Genomic DNA, 21,025 nt, shown 5'->3' with positions numbered 1-21,025 from the left:
TTATTATTACCCCTTCCCACCTGGTCTCCCTTGGCTCTGGCCCCGGTGCCAACCCCCGGTGAGACAGAACTCTGGTTAAGCTCTGTGGGAAACCTGCGGGGACGTCCCGGTCCCCGGGACTTGGTCTTTCCGAGCAGAAGGAAGTCCAGGAGTCGAGGGTCTGGGGGCTCAGCTCGGATCTGGCTCTGCCGCTGGCCTGTTCTGGGCCCACCCCCCTCCCAAGCCCTGTGTCCCGCCCCCCTACCCCAAACAGTGTGGAGATTTTGGGGTCCTACGTCCGCTGCAGCGGCAGTGCCAGCAGGACTTATTGGGTTCCCGCTCCATGGAGGGCACTGTAGCGGCTGCTTGGGACAACCTGATCACCTGGTAACCTCCTCAGTGCTTAGAGCAGTGCTTTGCACATAGTAAGCGCTTAACAAATGCCATCATTATTATTACTGGGAAGCGGGGAGTAACCAAGTGGCCCATTCCCTGGCCCCAAGAAGCCTCAACGCTAACAGGAGAGGTAGATTGAGTCCCTGCCGGCAAGGCTGCTGGCATTCATTCATTCGTTCAGTCATATTTATTGAGCTCTTACTGTGTGCAGAGCACTGTACTAAGTGCTTGGGCAACATATGGAGACGGTCCCTACCCAACAACGGGCTCACAGTCTAGAAGCAGGAGACAGACAAAACAAAACATGTAGACAGGTGTCAGAACCGTCAGAATAAAGAGGATTATAGCTATCATCGTGGAAGTAGCGCTATCCATTGAGCGCCGATTCTGGACACTGTGCTACTGAGCACCTGGGAAAGTCCAGCCAGGGCCCGGGAACCCCGCGGGGAAGCGGACCTGCCTTGGGCCTGATGATGTTGTAGCCACCCCAAGGCTAGGCGGTGAACACGTCCTCTGTGGAGTCCACAGCTGGGAAAAACAATTGCCCGGATTTTCCCCAGATGCAAATAGGTTCCTTTATCCCCGACCTTAAAGCTTCCCAAAGACAGGTTCCTGGGGCTTGCTGGGCTCTGCACAGGCAGGCCCGGGCCAGGGGCCGCGGGATCGTGAGCCAGCCGTCGTAACCTCTTCCCCCCGTTCTGCCCTCTCCCGGCCCGCAGGTTCCTCCGACTCCAAAGAGAAGCCAACGTTCAGCCTGGAAGAGAAGTCAAAATCGTCCAGGAAGCGGCTTCACTACATGAAGTTCACGAAAGGTGAGAGGAGTCGTTCACATCCCGCCCCAGCCCGCCCGCCGGGTCCCACGAGGGACTCCCAGGGGCAGAGGCGGCGGGGGTGGGCCAGCCGACCTGTCCGAGGGCGTCCGCTGTGGGCGTCGAAGGATCCAGGAGGAGCCCCCTCCGGGCAGGGATGGGGGTGTGGGCTCTCCGGAATTCTCCCCCCTGGCCATGGGAGAAAACAGAGGCTGTGTCCTGGCTTTTCCCTGCTTCCTGGGGTCATCTCCCACCCCCCCCAGCTCCGTGGGGAGCCCTGGGCATTTTACGCGGGACCCCTTTCCCCTCGGGCCACCCCGGAGTGCAATTTTGGCGCCAGCAGACGTGAAAGCGGCCCAGGCTGGGCGGATGGTTGGAGGTCATCCGCTCCAGCCCCCTGCCTTCAGGCAGGTGAGTGGCCAACGCTCCCCCTGCACGGACATCCCAGGGCGGAAGCCGCCCCGACTGCCTCGGGGGTCTGGCCCGCGTTTGGTCAGCCGCAGGCTAAGAGGTCTTCCCCAAGAGGAGGGAAGGTGGCTTCCGCCTCGGAGGTGGTGGCGGGGGAGCCCGGGAGACTGTGAACCCACTGTTGGGTAGGGACTGTCTCTATATGTTGCAAATCTGTACTTCCCAAGCGCTTAGTACAGTGCTCTGCACATAGTAAGCGCTCAATAAATACGATTGATGATGATGATGAGAATCGGCCCCTGCGCCGCCCTCGATGGCAGCTGTCAGTCTCTCCTCCCGCCCCTCCACCAATCCTTTCCCCTGTCCGGCAGCCGGAACATGGAGCCCCGTTGTCCTCCAGAATTGGGTCCCGAGTCAGTCCCTTCCCCACTCCCCTGTACTCCTCCACGTGGCCTCCCGAGATGGTCCATTTCACAGGCCAGGAAACTGAGTCCCAGAGAGGGGGCATCCCTCGGGAGTGGCTGGGGAGGAGGAGGAAGCTGTAGTTTTCCAGAGTGCCTTGGGGGCTCCGGTCTGCGGCCAGGCCGCTCGGGGTGGCTCTACGAGCCCCAGATTGGACTGGGAAGGGGCAACTCGGCCTCCCCGACGGAGCAGCCCCCGCTGCGGGCCCCGGCTCGCCGAGGGCCGGGTGGAGGTGAGAACGTGGAAGCCCCAACTTGAACGTGCGGCTCCGTGGCCAGGATGGCGCTGGGGGGCCCTGCCCGGGTGCCCGGGGGCACAAGGACTGGCGAGAATTTCTCCTCCCAGTTGTGCAATGGTGGGTGGCGCCGGGATTGAGTTGCACAAGGCTCCAGCTGCGTGTCCCCTTCTGCTGCGTAAACAAGGAAACGAAATGCAAAGTAAATGCTTCTGGTGAGTGGGGTGCTGTGCGGGGCCGGGGCCACGACTCCCGCGCTGCCCGCGCCGGGCCGTGCCCTCCTCTTCACGGCCGCGGGCGCCGCGCCGCCTCCGTCCGGGCTCCCGGGGGACCACAGATGGGTCAGTCGAAGATAATAATGATGGCATTCGTTAAGCGCTTACTATGTGCAAAGCACTGTTCTAAGCGCTGGGGAGGGTACAAGGGGATCAGGGTATCCCACCTGGGGCTCACATTCTTAATCCCCATCTTACAGAGGAGGTCACTGAGGCCCAGAGAAGTGAAGTGACTTGCCCAAAGTCACACAGCTGACAAGTGGCAGAGCCGGGATTAGAACCCATGGCCTCTGACTCCCAAGTCTGGGCTCTTTCCACTGAGCCACGCTGCTTCCCTTATGATCAGAAGATCTGATCATAGCCCTCCTGGGCCACCCGCTGCCATCGTGGGATTGTTCATTCTGAGCTCTAACCATGAACCCCCCCCCCCCACCATCCACAGTGGGGTGGGTTTGGTCGTTTGTATTTATTGAGTACTTACAGCATGTAGAGCACTGTACTAAGCGCTTGGGTGAGTACAGTATAACAATAGACACAATCCCAGCCTACAACGAGCTTAAGAACTGACCATGGGCCCCTCCCTGCCTTGAGTGGCTTGGTCTAAGTGCTGACCAGTAGCACCTCCTTCCACCTCGGGATGTTTCCGACAAAGATCTGACCATAGGTCTCCTCCCCACAGCCCCCATCCACCTTGGGATAGTGACCACGGCTCCCGGATCACCCCCCGCAACCTCCGTGTCGAGATGGACAGGTCTAAGATTCATTCAGTCGTATTCATTGAGCGCTTCCTGTCTGCAGAGCACTGTACTAAGATCTGATCCGGCCAGGGTGTCACCGTGGAAACGGCTCTCACCCAGCTACTGGGTACCAGGGGCTCCTTGGCCTTGCCCAGAATTCTTCACATCTAGTTGCTCTTGGGGTTCAGGAAGGGGCCCCCACTATCTCCCAAAGAAAGGGTAGGATGTCATTCTCGGACCGCTGTCTAGGACCATGGGGCCCCAGGGCTCCCTGCCCTCCCAGGGCCGCCCCCACTGCCCACCCAGGACCATCGGGACCAAGCCGGGGCCCCGCCTGCATCCCCACAGAAGCATGTTCGTGCCCCGGTGTCGACGGGTGGGCCGGGGCGGCGGGACCCAGTTTGGGGGCGGGGGGGACACATACCCACTGGGCTTTGGGATTGGCCGCCTCTACCTGGGAAACTGGTTCTAGCACCTGGCGTGGGATCGAGTCCAACCTCGGGGGTTTTTCCCTCCGGAGTCACCCGACAACGCGTCAGGACGACTCCGCGGTGCTCGGCGGCCCGGTCCCCGCCCCGTCCCCTCCCCCTGCCCCCCGCATCTTGCCAATCCGCCCTGCCACCGCCACTGCCTGGAAACCAGGAAAGCAACAGGGCGAGGGAGCGAGTCACTGAGAGGTCAAACCCCTGAGACCCGCAGATACCGAAGGCCCCCGTCCCCATCCACGCTCCCCCACTCCGTCTCTTTCCTCTTGTACCTCCCCCATCTCCTCTGTCTCCTCCCCCCCCACCCGTCCCCTTCCTTTCCCTCTCTTTCTCACTCCCTCTTCTCCTCTGTCTCCTCCTCCCTTGCCCTCTCTTCCTCTTCCCTGCCCCTCTCAGCGGAGGAATGGGGCCTTCAGAGAGGTTAGCAAATAATGCTAGTCTTTATGGAGCCCTTTGGCTGGGCCAAGCACTGTGCCAAGTGCGGGCCTAAATCCAGGATCTTAAGATGAGGCACAGCCCTTGTCCCATTCGGGGTTCACAGACTTGGAGGAGGAGAGAACAGATTGTTTTATCCCCATTTTACCGATGAGGAAGCTGAAGACGGCACAGGCCTCTACTGCCCACTGTTCATTGGGCATTCATGTGGGTTCTTTTCACCCCCCACCCCTGCCACCTCCAACACACACACACAAAGGTGGGGGTAGAAATGGGGCTGTCGTAATGATTTCATGGGGGTATGATCCAGGACACCCCACGGGTGAGGCCCTGGGCCGAGTGCTGGGACCATTTGGGGAGGATTGGGTGGACCAGCCCTTCCACCCCTTCCGGTCTGGGGTAGGGGGCTGGTCATGTCACCGGGACATGTGAGGTCAGAGGGCAGCATTCTGATCCTGACATGGGGCTGGGGGAGGCCTTTGCTCGCTCGCAGTTCACGGGGTCTCTAGGCCTGGTGCCTGGTGCCTCCTCCAGGGGCCCAGCCCCACCACCCCTGCCAGGCAGGGTGCTCTGTTGGCTCACCCAAACCCCCACAGTGGGTAATTTCGATGTGCCATGCTCCGTCACAGTAATGGTGAGAGGATGGGGAGGAACCGTGGGAAAGTCCAACCACCATAAAGAAGGGGCTGTTCCCAGAGTGAACAGAAAGGAAGCTCCTTTTCCCATTATTGTGGAAAGAAATTGACCAGGCGGGTTTGTGTTGCTTTTCCAGGGAAGGATCTGTCCTCTCGGAGCGAGACGGATCTGAACTGCATTTTCGGGAAGAGACGGGAGAGCAAGGAGGTTGCCAAGGTAACAGCTGCGTCCCAGGTTCCATCCTGGTCCCCACTGAAAGGGCCCGAGTCCTTGTGGAACCTCACGTGGAGCAACTCTGGCAATTGAACCCTCCCCAGGCCTGACACCGCGCGCATATACACACACACTCGCCCACACTTGTGCTTACACACCTGCTCTCGCTGGTGCATGGACACAAGCGGAGACCCTTTCTCCCCACCCTGTGGTCACTCGGTCGGGCTGGTGATCCTGATTCCTGGGCCCCGGCCAGGAAGCACCACAAGGTCAAACCAGGTGGGTGAGTGACCGGCGGGCAGCAGGACTGCATCCTGCAGCTCCCGGAGCTGCTGGACCGCGTGGCTGCCAGGAGCAGCCGGTAGCAGTGGGAAGCCCCCTCCCACTACCTCCCAGTGGTGGTGTGGGTGTAGAGAGGTGCCATTAGTAAGTTTAAAATCACCAGCAGGCTTCCCCTGGGGTGAGGACTCTGTAGCGTTCATCTCCCCAAGTTTCCCAAGACCTCTTGGGAGGCGGCCATATATGAAGCTGTAGCCAGGCCAGGCCCCCCACCCCTACGTGGCTGGCAAAGAGCAGAACCCCAGGGAAGCGGCTCAGGGTGCTGGTGCACCCTGGCAGGGAGGGGAGTCTCCCATGGACCCCCTGGGCCTCTCCCCCACTGTTCCCGTGGCAGGGAAATGCAACTGGGGCCGGTCAACTCCGGGCTCACTCCCCGTGAGGCCAGTCAGAGCCCAGGTCTGATGGGTTCACCGCCGGGGCCTGCCCTGGAGTGGGAGGAGGCATCACGGGGGAGCGTGGGAGGTTTCCAGCCGATGGGCAGCAGGTGAGGTTGGCACATGGCTTCCACCATCCACGGGGAAGCGTGGCTCATGGTCCGGGGCCTCTCCCCTCCTGCCCTTGAGGGCTCGGGAACCGGACAGCGAGAGGCCTCGTCCTCTGGCTCATCCCCTCCCCCTCTCCACTCCTATCTTTCCTGCGGCCCTACCTCCTCCCCTGTCCACCTCTCATCCTGCCCTTCTTCCCCTTCCCTTTCCCCCCCTTCCGTTCTTTTCTTCCCCTCCTGCCCTTCCTGTCCTTCCTGCCCCTCCCCTTCACCCTCTCCTCCATCCTCTCTCCTTTCAATCCTCCCCCTTTCCTCTTCCTCTCCCTCTTGTCCGCCCCCTCCCACTCCCTCCCAGTGATGTTGTGGGTGTAGAGAGACAGGGAAGGGTCAGCGAGGAGCAGGGAGGTCGGAGTGCAGAGGGACAGGGGAAGATGCAGAGAGGTGAGCTGGCCTGACCCATCCAGCTGCCCCTGTGGTGCCTGAGTGGGAGGAAGATGCCCTGCGAAGGCCTGAGCCCCCCCCCATTTACCGAGCGACCCCCTCAGGGGCAGCCGCTCCCCAATTCCCTGCCCCCGGCTTCTCCGAGACAATGGCTGGTGGCCAGTGGGGGCTCCCAAATTGGAGATTCGGCATTTTCTTCCAGAGACAATGAAATGGATCGAAAATATTGGATTAGGAACCCGGGGCCTTCGGGAACCACCACAGCAGCCTGTCCCGATCACAGCCTGTTTGGTTTTCGGGGGGGTTGGGGTGGGAGGCAGCCGGGGGGGGCCTACTTTCTGCTCTGCAGGACCTCGAGCTGAAAGCCAGCAAACAACACCTTCCACATGACCCATCTGCTTCCCAAAAACATCATACGTTTTTGATGTCTCTCCCTCCTTCACTGTCTCCCTCTCCCTATCTGTCTCTGCCCCTCTCTCCATCCGTTTTTGTCCCCATCCCCTCTGTTTCCTCCCTCCCTCCCTCCCTCCTGGGCGACATGTGAGATGATCAGGTCGAACACGGTCCCCGGTTCACGGGGAGAAGGCTGGCCCGAGGAGGGTCATGCGAGCCAGCTGGGGGGTAGCAGGAGAGGTCAGAGGACAGAGCTGATGCATGGCTTTAAAGCTAATATAAATAACATAAAAACAACAAGTAAGCAAGTTATCCTCATTACATCAAACAAACTCCTGCCCATCGGCTTCAAGGCCCCCCATCAGTTCAGTCTGTGCCCCCACCCCACTTATCCTCCCTTCCTTCCCACTGTACCCCAGCTCACACTCTTCGCCCCTTCCACACCAACTGGCTCATCGGGCCTCGCTCTCGTCCCTCTGTCAATCTCTTGCTGACCTCCCACTTCCTGCCTCCCCTCTTCACATCCGTCAGGCTGCCGCTCTCTCCTTCTTTAAGACCCAGCTGAGATTCCCACTCCCTCAGAAGGCCTTCCCAGATTCATCTCCCCACCCTATTGTCCCCCCATCCCCTGACCCCAAACTGCCACTTCAGTCCTTCCATGCCACCCAAACCCTTTGCTAAGTCACTACCTTTATACTATGTTGTGTCCCCTATCCGTAATTTATTTTAGTGTCTGTCTCCCATGCTGAACTTTAAACTCCTTGGCTGCAGGGATTATATCTACCAATTCTATCCTACTCTCATGAGCACTCAGCACTGAGCTCTGCACACAGTAGACCGTCAGCTTCTTGAGGGCAAGGATCATGTCTGCTAACTCTGTTGTCCTCTCCCAAGTGCTCAGTCCAGTTCCGTACACAGAGGAGGCCGTGAGCTCCCTGAAGGCAGGGAATCATGACTGCTTGCTGTGTTGCTCTCTTCCTGAGCGCTCAGATTGGTGCTCTGCACGTAGTAGGCTCTCAGTCTAGACTGTGGATGGAGAGAGAGGAGAGGTTATCCTCGATGAGGGGAAAGGGACTGTGACTTCACCGTGGATTCCCTGGAAGTGCCCGATATCCTGGGACTCTTCCTCAGATGCAGGGAGCAAACAGATGGAGCCCGGAGCAGATTCCGTGCTTCCCTTGGGTCGACACATTGTGCTAAGCTCTGGGTTAAGTCCAGGCAATCAGGTTGGACACGGGTTCTGCCCCATCCCGGTTCACAGTCCAAGAGGGAGGGACAACAGGTACCATTCCCCCATTTGACAGGGGAGGAAACTGAGGTCTAGAGAGACCAGCGTGTAGTCCGGTGGGAGGGTGAGGGCAGAGCTAGGAAGAGACCCCAGTTGTCCTGAATCTCAGCCCCCGAAAATGTGATTCTCCTAACCAGGTGAGGTGCCAAGGCCCTCCGGGATTCGGGTTGGCTGGAGGAGAGGCTGGAGAAATGGTTGTTGGGTGATGGGGAGGTTGTGTGGACACCGGACCTCTAAGGGCAGGATCCCAAGTGGCCCTGAATGGAGGCACGGGGGCTGTCCGGGTGAGCGGAAGTCACGGCCGCAATCCCCTTCCCATCGAGCGGCCCCTCGCGATGGAGGGGCGGTTGAGGATGGGGGGGTGTCCGTATCGACACCTCATGGTCGGGCGCGGCGGAGGCCCATTAATCAGAACAGAGTAAATTGCCGTTTCTCAGACATTCGGGAGCGGAGCCCCTTTGGTCCCCAGCTTCCTGGGCTGGGGGCAGGGAGGTCCTCCCGTGCCTCCCCGCTCCGCCATTGGCCGAGAGAGCCCCCCTCCGTCCCCCGTGCCCCTCGGGGATCAGCCCGGGGCCGGAGGGGGCCCGCGGGGAGCGCCCGTGATTTATCTCCCCACCTTCCCCTCCGGCCAGTCCACGGGGCCAAAGGGGCCGGGGGCCCCAGGCGCGGCCCCCCCCAGAGACCCCTGCCGCCAGCAGAGCCCGGCGGTGAAAAATGTCCCGGGCCGGCCCAATTAATCAGTCAGAGGGGGCTGACACGGGCCCCGGCTTGGGGGACCCCGACGGGCGGGGGCAGACCGATGATGGATGCGCTCCCCACAGCCGACTCATCCATCAACCAAAACTTAGTCATTTTTTTCACTACGCTGGAGGCCACGTTGAATTTTTTTTTTCTCTCTTTTCACCTTTGTATCTTTTTCTCCTGCACTTTGCTTTTGAAGCGGCCATTTGAGGTGATGGAGGGAGGGGAGGGGGGCTTCTTGCTCCCCTCAACTCCCTACCCCGACAGCGAGGCCTCCTTTCCTCCCCTGGGCAAGGTGAGGGGTGGCAAAGCAGAGGTTTGGCCCCGATTGAGGGCTCCTTCCTTGAAGCCTTCTTTCCTGGACGACCCATGTCCACGCCTCAGTCTCCCCCTCTCAGAAGAGAGTCCGGGGTCTTTCTGGGATCACGGGAGGGTCGAATCCTCACGCCAGCGCTTAGAACGGTGCTTTGCACATAGTAAGTAAGCGCTTATTAAAAGCCATTATTATTATCATTGATCTATTTAGCAGGAGGGAGAGCAATAGCGATCTCATCCCCATTTTACAGGTGGGGGAACTGAGGCCCAGAGAGGTTCAGCAACTTGCCTGACGTCACTCAGCAGGTTAGCGGCTGAGCCGGAATTAGAACCCCGGTCTCCTGACCACCAGGCCCCGCCGCTCCTGACCTGTTCTGTGGGGTGCTCCGTTTCCTTCTGCATGGAGGGCACCGTACTGAGCGCTTGGGAGAGCACAATAGAGTTAGTGAAGGCGATCCCTGCCCTCGAGGAGCTTACAATGTAGTGATTGTTTCAGTTCTGCTCCGCAAGGAGGGGCACCGGGCCAGAGGCTTCCGATGAATCACGGCGACCAGCCGAGCCGTCTCGCTCACCGCGGCACGTTGCATCAACCCCAGACTCGGGGAAAGAGTCTGGCAGGGCGGAACGTTTGATCTTTTATTTTCCTCTTTTTAAGCTCCCGAGAAACCTTGCTCTGGCACTTCTTTCCTTGAAGCGCCCGTTTGCTCCAACCCCCGGGCTCCCGTAGGGGTAGGGGGTCTGCGCTTGGCCAGATTACAGGGGTCCCTCCCTGCCCCGGGGCCGGCGGGTGCCGACACCTGTGTGCAGAAGAGCTTGCCGCCCCGGTCCCCGCCCCGGCAGAACCGCAGGGCTCCAACCGCGCGGCCTGGGCTCGGGCCAGCTGACAGAGAAGCCGCGTGGCCTGGGCAGAGCACTCGGACCTGAGCAATCATCCCGGCCCGGGCACTTGCCCGCTCTACGACCTTGGGCAAATCACCTCACTTCCCTGCGACTCAACGTCCTCATCTGTAAAATGGGGGTTCGATACCTGTTCTCCCTCTTACTTAAGACCGTTGAAGCCCACGTGGGATAGGGACCGTGGCAAATCCGATCCATCTTTTTTCTTTTTAGGTGGTTTTTATTAAGCGCTTATGTGCCAGGCACTGTATTAAGCGCTGGGGTAGATACAGACTAATCAGGCTGGACACAGTCCCTGTCATAATAATAATAATAATGGCATTTATTAAGCACTTACTATGTGCAAAGCACTGTTCTAAGCGCTGGGGAGGTGACAAGGTGATCAGGTTGTCCCACGGAGGGCTCACAGTCTTAATCCCCATTTTACAGATGAGGTAACTGAGGCCCAGAGAAGTTAAGTGACTTGCCCGAAGTCACACAGCTGACAACTGGGGGAGCCGGGATTTGAACCCATGACCTCTGACTCCAAAGCCTGTGCTCTTTTCCACTGAGCCACGCTGCTTCCCCACGTGGAGCTCACAGTCTTAACCCCCGTTTTACAAATGAGGGAACTGAGACCCAGAAAAGTAAAGTGACTCGCCCCAGGTCACACAGCAGGCCAGCAAGGAGAGTCGGGATTAGAACCCAGGTCCTCTTTCTCCCAGGCTCGGTCCCTTTCAACTGGGCCATGCTGCTCCCCCTGGTACCCACCCTGGCACTTAGCCCCCCTTAGCCTGGCACGTAGCAGGCCCTCAACAAATGCCACAGTCATAATGCGGCTTTGCAGAAAGTGCATGGGTTTCTGAGTCACAGGACATGGGTTCTAATCCCAGCTTCCCCACTTGTCTGCTGTGTGACCATGGGCAAGCTTAACTTCTCTGTGCCTCAGTTATCTGTAAAATGGGGATTAAGACTGTGAGCCCCCTGTGGGTACTGTATCCAGCCCAGTCACCTTGCATCTACCCCAGCGCTTAGAACAGTGCTTGGCACACAGTAAGCATTTAACAAATACGTAATAATAATGATGATGATGGTATTTGTTAAGCACTTACTATGTGTCAAGCACTGTTCTAAGCCCTGGAGGGAGGGAGAAGGTAATCGGGTTGGTCACAGTTCATGTCCCACAGGAGCCTCACAGTGTTAATCCCCATTGTATAGATGAGGTAGCTGAGGCCCAGAGAAGTGAAGTGACTTGCCCAAGGTCACACAACCGACAAGTCACAGATACCATAATAATAATAATGATTATTATGGTATATTATTATTATGGTATATTATGGTATTATTAGAACAGTGCTTGGCACATAGTAAGCATTTAACAAATACATAATAATAATAATGATGATGGTATTTGTTAAGCATTTACTATGTGTCAAGCACTGTTCTAAGCCCTGGAGGGAGACAGAAGCTAATCGGGTTGGTCACAGTTCATGTCCCACAGGAGCCTCACAGCATTAATCCCCATTGTATAGATCAATCAGTCATATTTATTGAGTGCTAACTGTGTGCAGAGCACTGTACTAAGCGCTTGGGAAGTACAAGTTGGCAACATATAGAGACGGTCCCTACCCAACAGTGGGCTCACAGTCTAAAAGGGGGAGAGATGAGGTAGCTGAGGCCCAAGAGAAGTGAAGTGACTTGCCCAAGGTCACACAGCAGGCAAGTCAGAGAGCCGGGATTAGAACCCAGGACCTCCCGATGCCCAGGTCCCTGCCCTATCCACTAGACCACCGCAGCCGGCCCTAAGAAAAGTGTCTCAGGGGCTTCGCAGGTCCCAGCCAGCTTGTCTTCCAGACAGCCACCCTTCCGTTAAGCGGGCACAGGTGCGTCCGCGCTCCGGCCTGGGCCGGACCCCGGGCGGGGGGCCCCCTCGCCGTTTGGAAGGACCCGTCTCGTTCCGGGCTTCAACATTTGGGAAAGCGGGACGTGCTGTCTCCCCCAGCCCCCTCTCTCTCTCTCCATCACTGTCAGCGTCCGCTCCGCTGGGCCCCGGACGGGCTGCCCTCAATACGTGCCAGAGATAAATGGGTCTCTCTGTTCCTGGGCAGAATCGGGGGCACTGCCCCGCCCCCCGTGCCAGGGTCCGCGGACGGACTGGGCCGGGTGCCCAAGGAGGGGCTGGCCCTTTGCCCAAGCCCTGATCGGTGTCCCACCTGGGGGCCCGGGAGACTCGAGCACCGTGAAGGAAGCAGCTAGAGAAGCTGCATGGCCTAGTGGGTAGAGCAGGGGCCTGGGTTCTAATCCTAGCTCCACCACCTGTCTGCTGTGTGGTCTTGGGCAAGCCACTTCACCTCTCTGGGCCTCAGTTACCTCATCCGGGAAATGGGGATTAAGACTGTGAACATCATGTGGGACAGGGGACTGTGTCCAACCTGATTAACTTTACTCCAGCGCTTAGGACAGTGGCCGGCACATAGTAAGCGCGTAACAAATACCGTAATTATTATTAGGCTAGATCTCAGATCCAGCCCCAGCCCGTCAAGGGGGCACAGGATGGAGCTGCAGGAAGAGAAGGGCGGGGGGTTGGAAGGAAGCCAGCTCCTTGAGGGCTCCCCCTCCTCTTCCGTCCCCCGCCTCTGCTCTGCAGCCTTCTGTTCACATCTCTGTTCTCACCAGTTCCTGTTTTTGCCAGTGAAGGTAAACACTCTTCTCCCTCTTCCCGGGAGAAACCCTTGCGCCGGTTGGCCGCCACGGGCCGGGAGAGCGGAGTCCGATCCCTGACCGACCTCCGGGGAGACCCCCTTCTGGGGTGGCTGAGGTCCAGCCGGGCTCTCCTTGGGGCCGCGGAGGCCGTGGTCGGTCCCTGCCCCGTCCCCCAGCTTCTCTCCTCCCCCCAACCACCCCCATCCCACTTGGGGCCGACGGCCACAGTCCCGGCCAAGTCTGCCAGCATTGCGGGACAGGGAGTCGGGAGACCTGGATTCTAGTCCCCTCTCCCCCTCCTCCCCAGCCAGCTGTGTGACCTTGGGCCGCTCACTTACCCTCTCTGGGCTTCTCTATCCTCATCTGTCCATTTGGGGAGAGGATCCGTGCTCTCCCTTTTAGGCTGGGAGCCCCAAAGATGGGGGGCAGGGGGCAGGGGGCAGGGACCACCCCAAGGGGTCTACTGCTTGGCCCCAATCCGGGCTTGCCCCATCCCTCTTGCCCCTGGCTGGAGTCTAGTGGGGCCAGGCCAGGGGGTGAGCAGGGACAGAGCCCGAGGCCTCCTACCCATCCTCCGCCCCCTTCCTTGGGCCAGCTGCTTTGACTTTTGGCTGGCCGGGCACGGGCTCCCTGATCTGGAGGGGAGCAGGAAAAGCTGATAAGATGCAAGGACAGACACCCCTGCGCTTATCTCCACTGGACACACGGGCCCCGGAGTCCTGCCTGTTCCTGTGCGGAGGCGAGACACGTCAACCCTCGTCTCTCCTGTCAGCTGGGGCTTCCAAAGGGGGCTTCATCATCCCCCGCCCCCCCCAAACCCATTCTGTTTCCCCCCAGCTCCCGTCAAGGAGAATGGGGAAGGCCCTACTTCCTATGTAGGCCCGGCCCGGCCCCCCTGGGCACGGTGCGGGGAGACCCAGGGCTCGCTGGGAGCCGGAGCCGGGGTGCTTCCGTTCGGTGGCCGGATGCACCCTGCCTTGTAGGGATTTTCCAAGGACAAGAGGGAATCAAAGAGGGAGTTAGCAGGGTTGGTCAGAGGGGCCCTGTCCGTGGCTCCCAGCGGAGGAGGAGGAAGAGGAGGGTGGCCAGAGTCCGGCTCCCCCTGGCCCCCCAGGGCTCCCGGGAGGACCAAGCCGGAGAGATAAGTGCAGGGCGAGGCTCGTTGTGTCCGGGCGACGCAGAACACAACTTCCTGCGTCGGAGGAGGGTCCGGGTGGCCGCGCCCAGAAGAGGACAGATTCCGTGGGCTGCCTTTCTGCCCCGGAGGGCAAGAGCGAGCAAAGCAACGGCACAGACTGCCCTCCTCTCAGGGGAGCCCTTGTTTTCCTGCATCCCCCCTCCCCGTCTCCGTTGGTGTCACCCCTTGACCCTCTCCACTTGGCCTGGGGGCCACTTCCTTTGACCTCCTTGCTCCCCTGGCACACCACCATAAAGGCTGGCCTATGTTGTCACAGGCAGTGTTCCCGGAGCCCCCGCCTTCGCATGCCAGGGCAGTGTCATAATAATATCAGTGGTATTGGTTAAGCTCTTACTATGTGTCAAGCACTCTAAGCGCTGGGGCAGACACAGGATATGCAGACCAGACACTGTCCCTGCCCCGCCCAAAGCGCACAGTCTGTGCGGGAGGGAGAACGGGTGTTGAATCCCCATTTTTCCAGAGGAGGAAACGGAGGCACAGAGAAGTGAAGTGACTTGCAAGCCTGGGCTCTTTTTCCCGGGCACCTTTTTTGGGAGCCTTTTTTGTGGAGAGCACTGTGCTGGGCACTTATTTCAGGCAGATCGCCATACTGAGTCTCTGGGAGAGTACAGCTTAGTACTGCTCTCTACACACAGTAAGCACTAAATACCATTGATTAATTCAGTACAGCAGGACCCAGAGTCCTGGGGTGGTCCTCAGTGGGCTTCCGATCTAATGAGATGGTCCCAGACCAGGTCTGTCTCTCTTGCTAGACTGGCACCACTTTTTTTTTATTTTAATGGTATTAGTTAAGCGCTCACTACATGCCAGCCACTGTACTAAGCACTGGAGTAGATGCACAGATACAAGCTACTCAGGTTGGACACAGTCCATGTCCCACATGAGGCTCACAGTCTTCATTCCTGCTTTACAGACCAGGTAACAGGCCCAGAGAAATGAAGTGACTTGTCCAAGGTCACACGGCAGACAAGTGGCCGAGCTGGGATTAAAACCAGGTCCTTGTCAGTCAATTGTATTTTTTGAGTGCTTACTGTGTGCAGAACACCGTACTAAGCACTTGGCAGAGTAGACACATTCCCTGCCCAAAATGAGTTTACGATCTAGAGGTCCTTCTGACTCCCAGGCCACCCTGATGGATCGGGTCTCCTCACCGTACTGCCCTCCCCTGACTGAGCGCTCAGTACAGTGCAGGGACGTTCCTGGATCCCGCTTCCTGTCCCGGAGCACCCTCGGCCCGGCTCCAATCCCTGCACTCCCCGGGAAGACTGACATCCCAGAGCGGGTCTCCGTGCGCAGAGAGCGAAGCCGGATCACCGGGGATTGGAAATTCCCATGGGCTGGGATTACCCGACGACCCCGCCCCAGGCCAGCGGGTCGGACGCTCCCACCCACCGGGGCTGCGGGAACCGTTGTTACGTGAGTCAAGGAAAGTTTCCGAGCCCGAGGACCTTTGGTGGAAGCGGGAAGTCTGTCTCGCTCCCTCTCTCGCTCTCTTCTTTTTTCCTGGCTCCCTTTTCTTTCCCTACCAGCGGCTGCCTGGCTGTTGTCAGTTTAACCCCCTTCCCCCCCACCCCGGCGTGCACCAGATGTTGCCACAGAGAAATGACCACGTTTGTGGTGTTGACTCCTCTTCCAAACAAGTGGCGGTGTGGAACGGCCCGTGGAGGTGGGAGGAAAGGCGTGTGCACTCCGCGGCCTGCATCCAGAACGCTGTGCTAAGCGCTTGGGGAGAGGACAGTAGAGCTAGTAGGCACAATCAATCAATCGTATTTATTGAGCGCTTACTGTGTGCAGAGCGCCGTACTAAGCGCTTGGGAAGTACAAGTTGGCAACATATAGAGACTGTCCCTACCCAACAGTGGGCTCACAGTCAAAAAGGGGGAAACAGACAACAAAACCAAACATACTAACAAAATTAAATAAATAAATAGAGTAATAAATATGTACAAGCATATATACAGGTGCTGTGGGGAAGGGAAGGAGGTAAGATGGGGGATGGAGAGTGGGACGAGGGGGAGAGGAAGGAAGGGGTGATGATGATAGCATTTATTAAGCGCTTACTTTGTGCAAAGCACTGTTCTAAGCACTGGGGGGGTTATAAGGTGATCCGGTTGTCCCATGGGGGCTCACAGTTTTAATCACCATTTTACAGATGAGGGAACTGAGGCACAGAGAAGTGAAGTGACTTGCCCAAAGTCACACAGCTGACAATTGGCGGAGCTGGGATTTGAACCCACGACCTCTGACTCCAAAGCCCGTGCTCTTTCCACTGAGCCACGCTGCTTCTCTATCCCTGCCTTCAGGGAGCTTACAGGCTACTGTGTGCAGATGGCTGTGCTGAGCACTTTGGATAGGACAAGAGAGCTGGGTGACATTCCTTGCCCTGAAAGGACTAACAGTTTTCTGTGTGCAGAGCACTGTGCTGAGCGCTTGGGGAGAGGACAACAGACAATGACAAGATCCCTGCCGTCAAGGAGCTGACGGTTTAGCAGGACATCATTAAATGCTTTGTTGGGTCTGGAAATGCCGAGAGGGTTTCAGGAGTTGGACACACACACCTCTGAAGAACTTCATGTCCCTATCTTTATTCTTTTATTTCTCCCTACCTGTAAGTTTTTTTACTTTCTCCCCCCACTAGATTGCCTTAATTTTTTTTTTAAATGTGTATTATTTGCAAGGCACTGAACTAAGTGCTGGAGTAGATACAAGGTGATCAGGTTGGGGACAGTCCATGTCCCCCATGGGGCTCCCGGCTTAATCCCCATTTTCCAGATGAGGTAACCAAGGCACAGAGAAGTGAAGTGAGTTGCCCAAGGTCACACGGCAGACGTGACAGAGTCGGAATTAGAACCCAGATCCTTCTGACGCCCAGGCCTCCCTTCACCCTGTGGTCAGTTCAACCCACCGGCCCAGCGGTGGCCCCGGGACCGATCCAGTTGGCCCCGATCACCTCGGCCACCACCGCCTGTGGGCTGACAGGGCCCGGAGGGGATCAGTCAATCGTATTTATTGAGCGCTTACTGTGTGCAGAGCACTGTACTAAGCGCTTGGGAAGTACAAGTTGGGATGGGGGCCCAGTGGACTGTGCTCACTCGCTGCCCTTCGGACCGACCCAGCCCTAGACCTGACCAAAGTTTTGTCCCGTCTGTCTCCTCAGGAGGGGCCTGACCCCGACTCTACAGAAGTGGAGGAGTCCAGCACAGTGACCAGCGCCCTCACCGTGCAGGAGTATTTTGCCAAGCGGATGGCGGAACTCCAGCAATCCCGGAAGCGGAACCAGGATGCCCTCTTAGGCGCCGGCTTCACCCAGCCCCCCGAGGACCAGGCTCCAGGCAGAGGGCTGCAGGACAAGAGGAAGAGGAGGAAGAGCAGGGGCCTGCAGGAAGAGGAAGCAGAGGAGGAGACGGAGGACGAGGACGGGGCCCAGGAGGCGACAGGGGTGACGGAGAGGAGACGGAGGAAGAGGAAGAACACGGAATCCCAGAGCCCCGGAGAAGCGGGCAGCCGGGCCGAAGCCCCCGAGCACAGACAAATTGGGGTCTGCGCGGCCGGAGACCAGGACCCCGAGGCCACGGGATCCTCTGTCAAGCGGAAAAAGCGGAAGAAGAAAAAGGAGAGAAAGCGGGAGGTGGAGGAGGAGGCAGAGGAGGAGGCCAGAGAGCAGACCCAAGAGAGAACCCCACCGAAGAAGAAGAAGAAGAAAAAGAAGAAAAGAGAGGAAGAGGAAGAGGGCTAGATCTGGCCTTGGGTGGGGAGACCCAGGCCACAGACTTGGGCCAGGGACGGTGGTGTTGCTACCTCGCCCTCCGGGCCCCAGGCGGGACCTCCCTCGCTCCTCACACCCCCAGCCCGCACTCCCGCATGCCCAGACCCAGATCGGGGCCCAGCCGGGATCGGAGGCGGGGGGCTAGGGGGTAGGCTCCTGGTCTCCCCGGCCAATTTCCTCCGTGGCCCTCAGCGAGTGCAGCTTGGGCTTCCTGCCTCGGACCCATTAAAGGATTATGAGTCGCTAGCGGAGAATGCAGCCGCCTGGTCCGTGCCGTTCCCCACCCGCCGGCCCCGTTTGTCTGAGCAGGAATCTGGCCGCCGGAGGCCCTGCCCGGCACCCTGACCCGGCTGTCGGCCTTGACCTCGGGACCCGGCGGCCACGCCGGGAACCTCGGGGCCCCCGTGAGACACTCCTGGCTGGGGTTGACCTCCCTAAGATAGCCGGGAAAATTACTTTTCCCTGCCCATGGGCCTCCAGAACAGCATTCTGCACCCAATAGGGGCTCAGAACAGCACTTTGCACCTGATAGACGCCCAGCACAGGACTCTGCGCACAGTAGGTGCCCTGCAGAATGTCCCTGGTCCTCTCCAGGACTTCTATCGTTCCCCATCTCTGCCTGCACACAAGTCTCCTCAACACCACCTCCAACCCCAGAAACACGGTCCAGGCTAAGCCCACCTAGGCTGCCAGCCTCTTCCCACCCATTCTCTGTCTTTGACCCTTCTCTGCCAGCCTTTCCCTTCCCATCCTCCCACATAGGCCTGTCTCTGCCAGTGCCCCCTATGCTGACCTCTCACCGCCCGTTCCCCCCCGTCCTCATCCTTAGCTTATTGGACAGAGCACAGGCCTGGAAGTCAGAGGACCTGAGTTCGAATTGTGGCCCCGCGGTGTGACTGTGGGCAAGTCACTTAGCTTCTCTGTGCCTCCGTTACCTCACCTGAAAAGGGGGGTTTTCTGTTCTCCCTCCTATTGACCGTGAGCCCGCTGTTGGGTTGGCACCGTCTCTATATCCAACTTGTACTACCCAAGCGCTTAGTACAGTGCTCTGCACACGGTAAGGGCTCAGTAAATACGATTGAATGAATTGTGAGCCCCGTGTGGCTCTGTATCTGACCTGTATCCTCCCCAGCATTTAGAAAGCGCTTGACACATAGTAAGTGCTTACAGATAACACCCCTCTGTGCCAGCCTCTCCCCACCTATCCTCCGTGCCCCGTCTCTGCCAGCCTCTCTGTCCATCCTCCCTGCCCACCCTCCACCTTCTGGCTTCTCCCAGCCCGGCTGCCTCTCCTCCCGGCTGGCTCATGGCCAAGGGTGTGGGCCTGGAGGAACCGAGGGCCTGGGGCTTCTGCCTGATGTATGCATTACTGCGGGCTCCCATCCCAGCCAAGACACACAACCTAGTGACCTTTCGATCTGGATCTCAGCTCACGGGGGGCAGCCCGCCCAGAGAGAAGGTAGCATGCCCTCCACCGGGTCCGCGGCAGGGAGGCCCTGGCAGCCGGGACCTGGGCTTGCCTCCTCCTCTGCCACCAGAGGAGCGGCCCGGGCCCCGGTCCCACCCTGTGGACCCCCACAGTCCCCCGGACCGTGTCACCCGGGGTGCCCAGCCTGCCCGGGCTTGTCCCTGGCACAGAGCGGTGGAAGGCATCGGGGGCGGTAGTTGGGAGACCGGTCCCAGGCAGAGACAACAGAGGCAGGCGGGCAGTGCCCGGGCTGCCCTGACTTCACAGGGAGGAACCCACTCACAGCTGGGTCCAGATTGGACCCCTTTTTTTTTTATTTATGGCATTGGGTAAGTGCTTACCATCCGCCAGGCGCTGTTCTAAGTGCTGGGGCCGATACCAAGCGATCAGGTTGGACACAGTCCCTGTCCCACTTGAGGCTCACAGTCCTAATCCCCATTTTACGGATGAGGTAGCTGAGGCTCAGAGAAGTGAAGTGACTTGCCCAAGGTCCCGCAGCAAAGTGGCGGAGCCGGGATTAGAACCCAGATCCTTATGACTCCTGGGCCCCTGCTCTAGCCACTACGTGATGCTGCTTCTCAGGTACCCCGAAGAAGGGAGCCCAGACTACAGGGAGAGTGATTCCTTGGGGTCAGGTGAGGGGCTTAGACTTGGGGCAGCCCCTGGGTGGAGAAGCAGCGTGGCCCAGTGGAAAGAGCCCGGGCTTTGGAGTCAGAGGTCAGGGGTTCAAATCCCGGCTCCACCAACTGTCAGCTGTATGACTTTGGGCAAGTCACTTCTCTGTGCCTCAGTTATCTCATCTGTAAAATGGGGATGAAGACTGTGAGCCCCCCCGTGGGACAACCTGATCACCTTGTAACCTCCCCAGCGCTTAGAACAGTGCTTTGCACATAGTAAGCGCTTAATAAATGTCATCATTATTATTCCTGTAGAAACCCAGCCCAGTGGCCTGCAGGAAGCGGAGACCCACATTGATCCTGGGTGAAGACTGGTCACCCTGGTAACGTCACAGGGGCGATAATAATAATGGCATTTATTAAGCGCTTACTATGTGCAAAGCACTGTTCTAAGCGCTGGCATCATCCCCTCTGGCATTTCCCCCGACGGGGGTGGAGGGAGCCAAGGTGGCTTCTGGAAACTCAGGGACAGGGGCAGTAGTCGGGGGGGTGGGGGTGGAAGGGTTGTTGCATCTTTCCCCACCATGTGCTGGAGCAGATGTGTCCACCAGTTGTAGAGGGAGATCAATCAATCAATCAGTCGTATTTATTGAGCACTTACTGTGTGCAGAGCACTGTACTAAGCGCTTGGGAAGTACAAGTTGGCAACATATAGAGACAGTCCCTACCCAACCGTGGGCTCACAGTCTAAAAGGGGGAGACAGAACAAAACCAAACATACTAACAAAATAAAATAAATAGAATGGATATGTACAAGTAAAATAGAGTAATAAATATGTACAAACATATACATGTATACAGGTGCTGTGGGGAAGGGAAGGAGGTAAGATGAGGGGGATGGAGAGGGGGACGAGGTGGAGAGGAAGGAAGGGGCTTAGTCTGGGAAGGCCTCCTGGAGGAGGTGAGCTCTCAGTAGGGCCTTGAAGGGAGGAAGAGAGCTAGCTTGGCGGATGAGCAGAGGGAGAGCATCCCAGGCCAGGGGGGAAATGGTACAGGGGCCACAGTGCAGCACTGATGAAAGTGAGCTGGAAGGCCTGGGCTAGTGCGGAGGGCAGGGAAAACATTCTACCTTCCCTCATTCCCACCCAGCAGAGTTAGAGATAAAAATAATCGTGGTATTTGTTTAGCGCTTACTGTGTGCCAGGTACTGTACAAAGCGCTGGAGTGGATACAAGCAAATCGGGTTGGACGCAGAACCTGTCCCATGTGGAGCTCACCGTCCCAATCCCCATTTTATAGATGAGGTAACTGAGGCACAGAGGAGTG

General features: G+C 58.3%; 1 protein-coding gene across 1 annotated transcript in view; it reads left to right on the top strand.

Annotated features, from left to right (window-relative positions):
* The window catches only part of PINX1 (PIN2 (TERF1) interacting telomerase inhibitor 1), a 32,385-nt gene extending 14,026 nt beyond the window's left edge, over positions 1-18,359 (top strand). The window contains exons 5-7 of the mRNA XM_038771130.1: positions 1,095-1,187; positions 4,994-5,073; positions 17,006-18,359. Coding sequence (XP_038627058.1) covers positions 1,095-1,187; positions 4,994-5,073; positions 17,006-17,584 — 752 coding nt within the window. The 3' untranslated portion in view covers positions 17,585-18,359. The remainder of the gene's footprint in view (positions 1-1,094; positions 1,188-4,993; positions 5,074-17,005) is intronic.
* Positions 18,360-21,025: the final 2,666 nt, after the last annotated feature.

Source organism: Tachyglossus aculeatus, chromosome X2, assembly GCF_015852505.1.
Source record: "Tachyglossus aculeatus isolate mTacAcu1 chromosome X2, mTacAcu1.pri, whole genome shotgun sequence".
NCBI lineage: Eukaryota > Metazoa > Chordata > Mammalia > Monotremata > Tachyglossidae > Tachyglossus > Tachyglossus aculeatus.
This window is presented reverse-complemented; position numbering and strand designations above follow the sequence as displayed.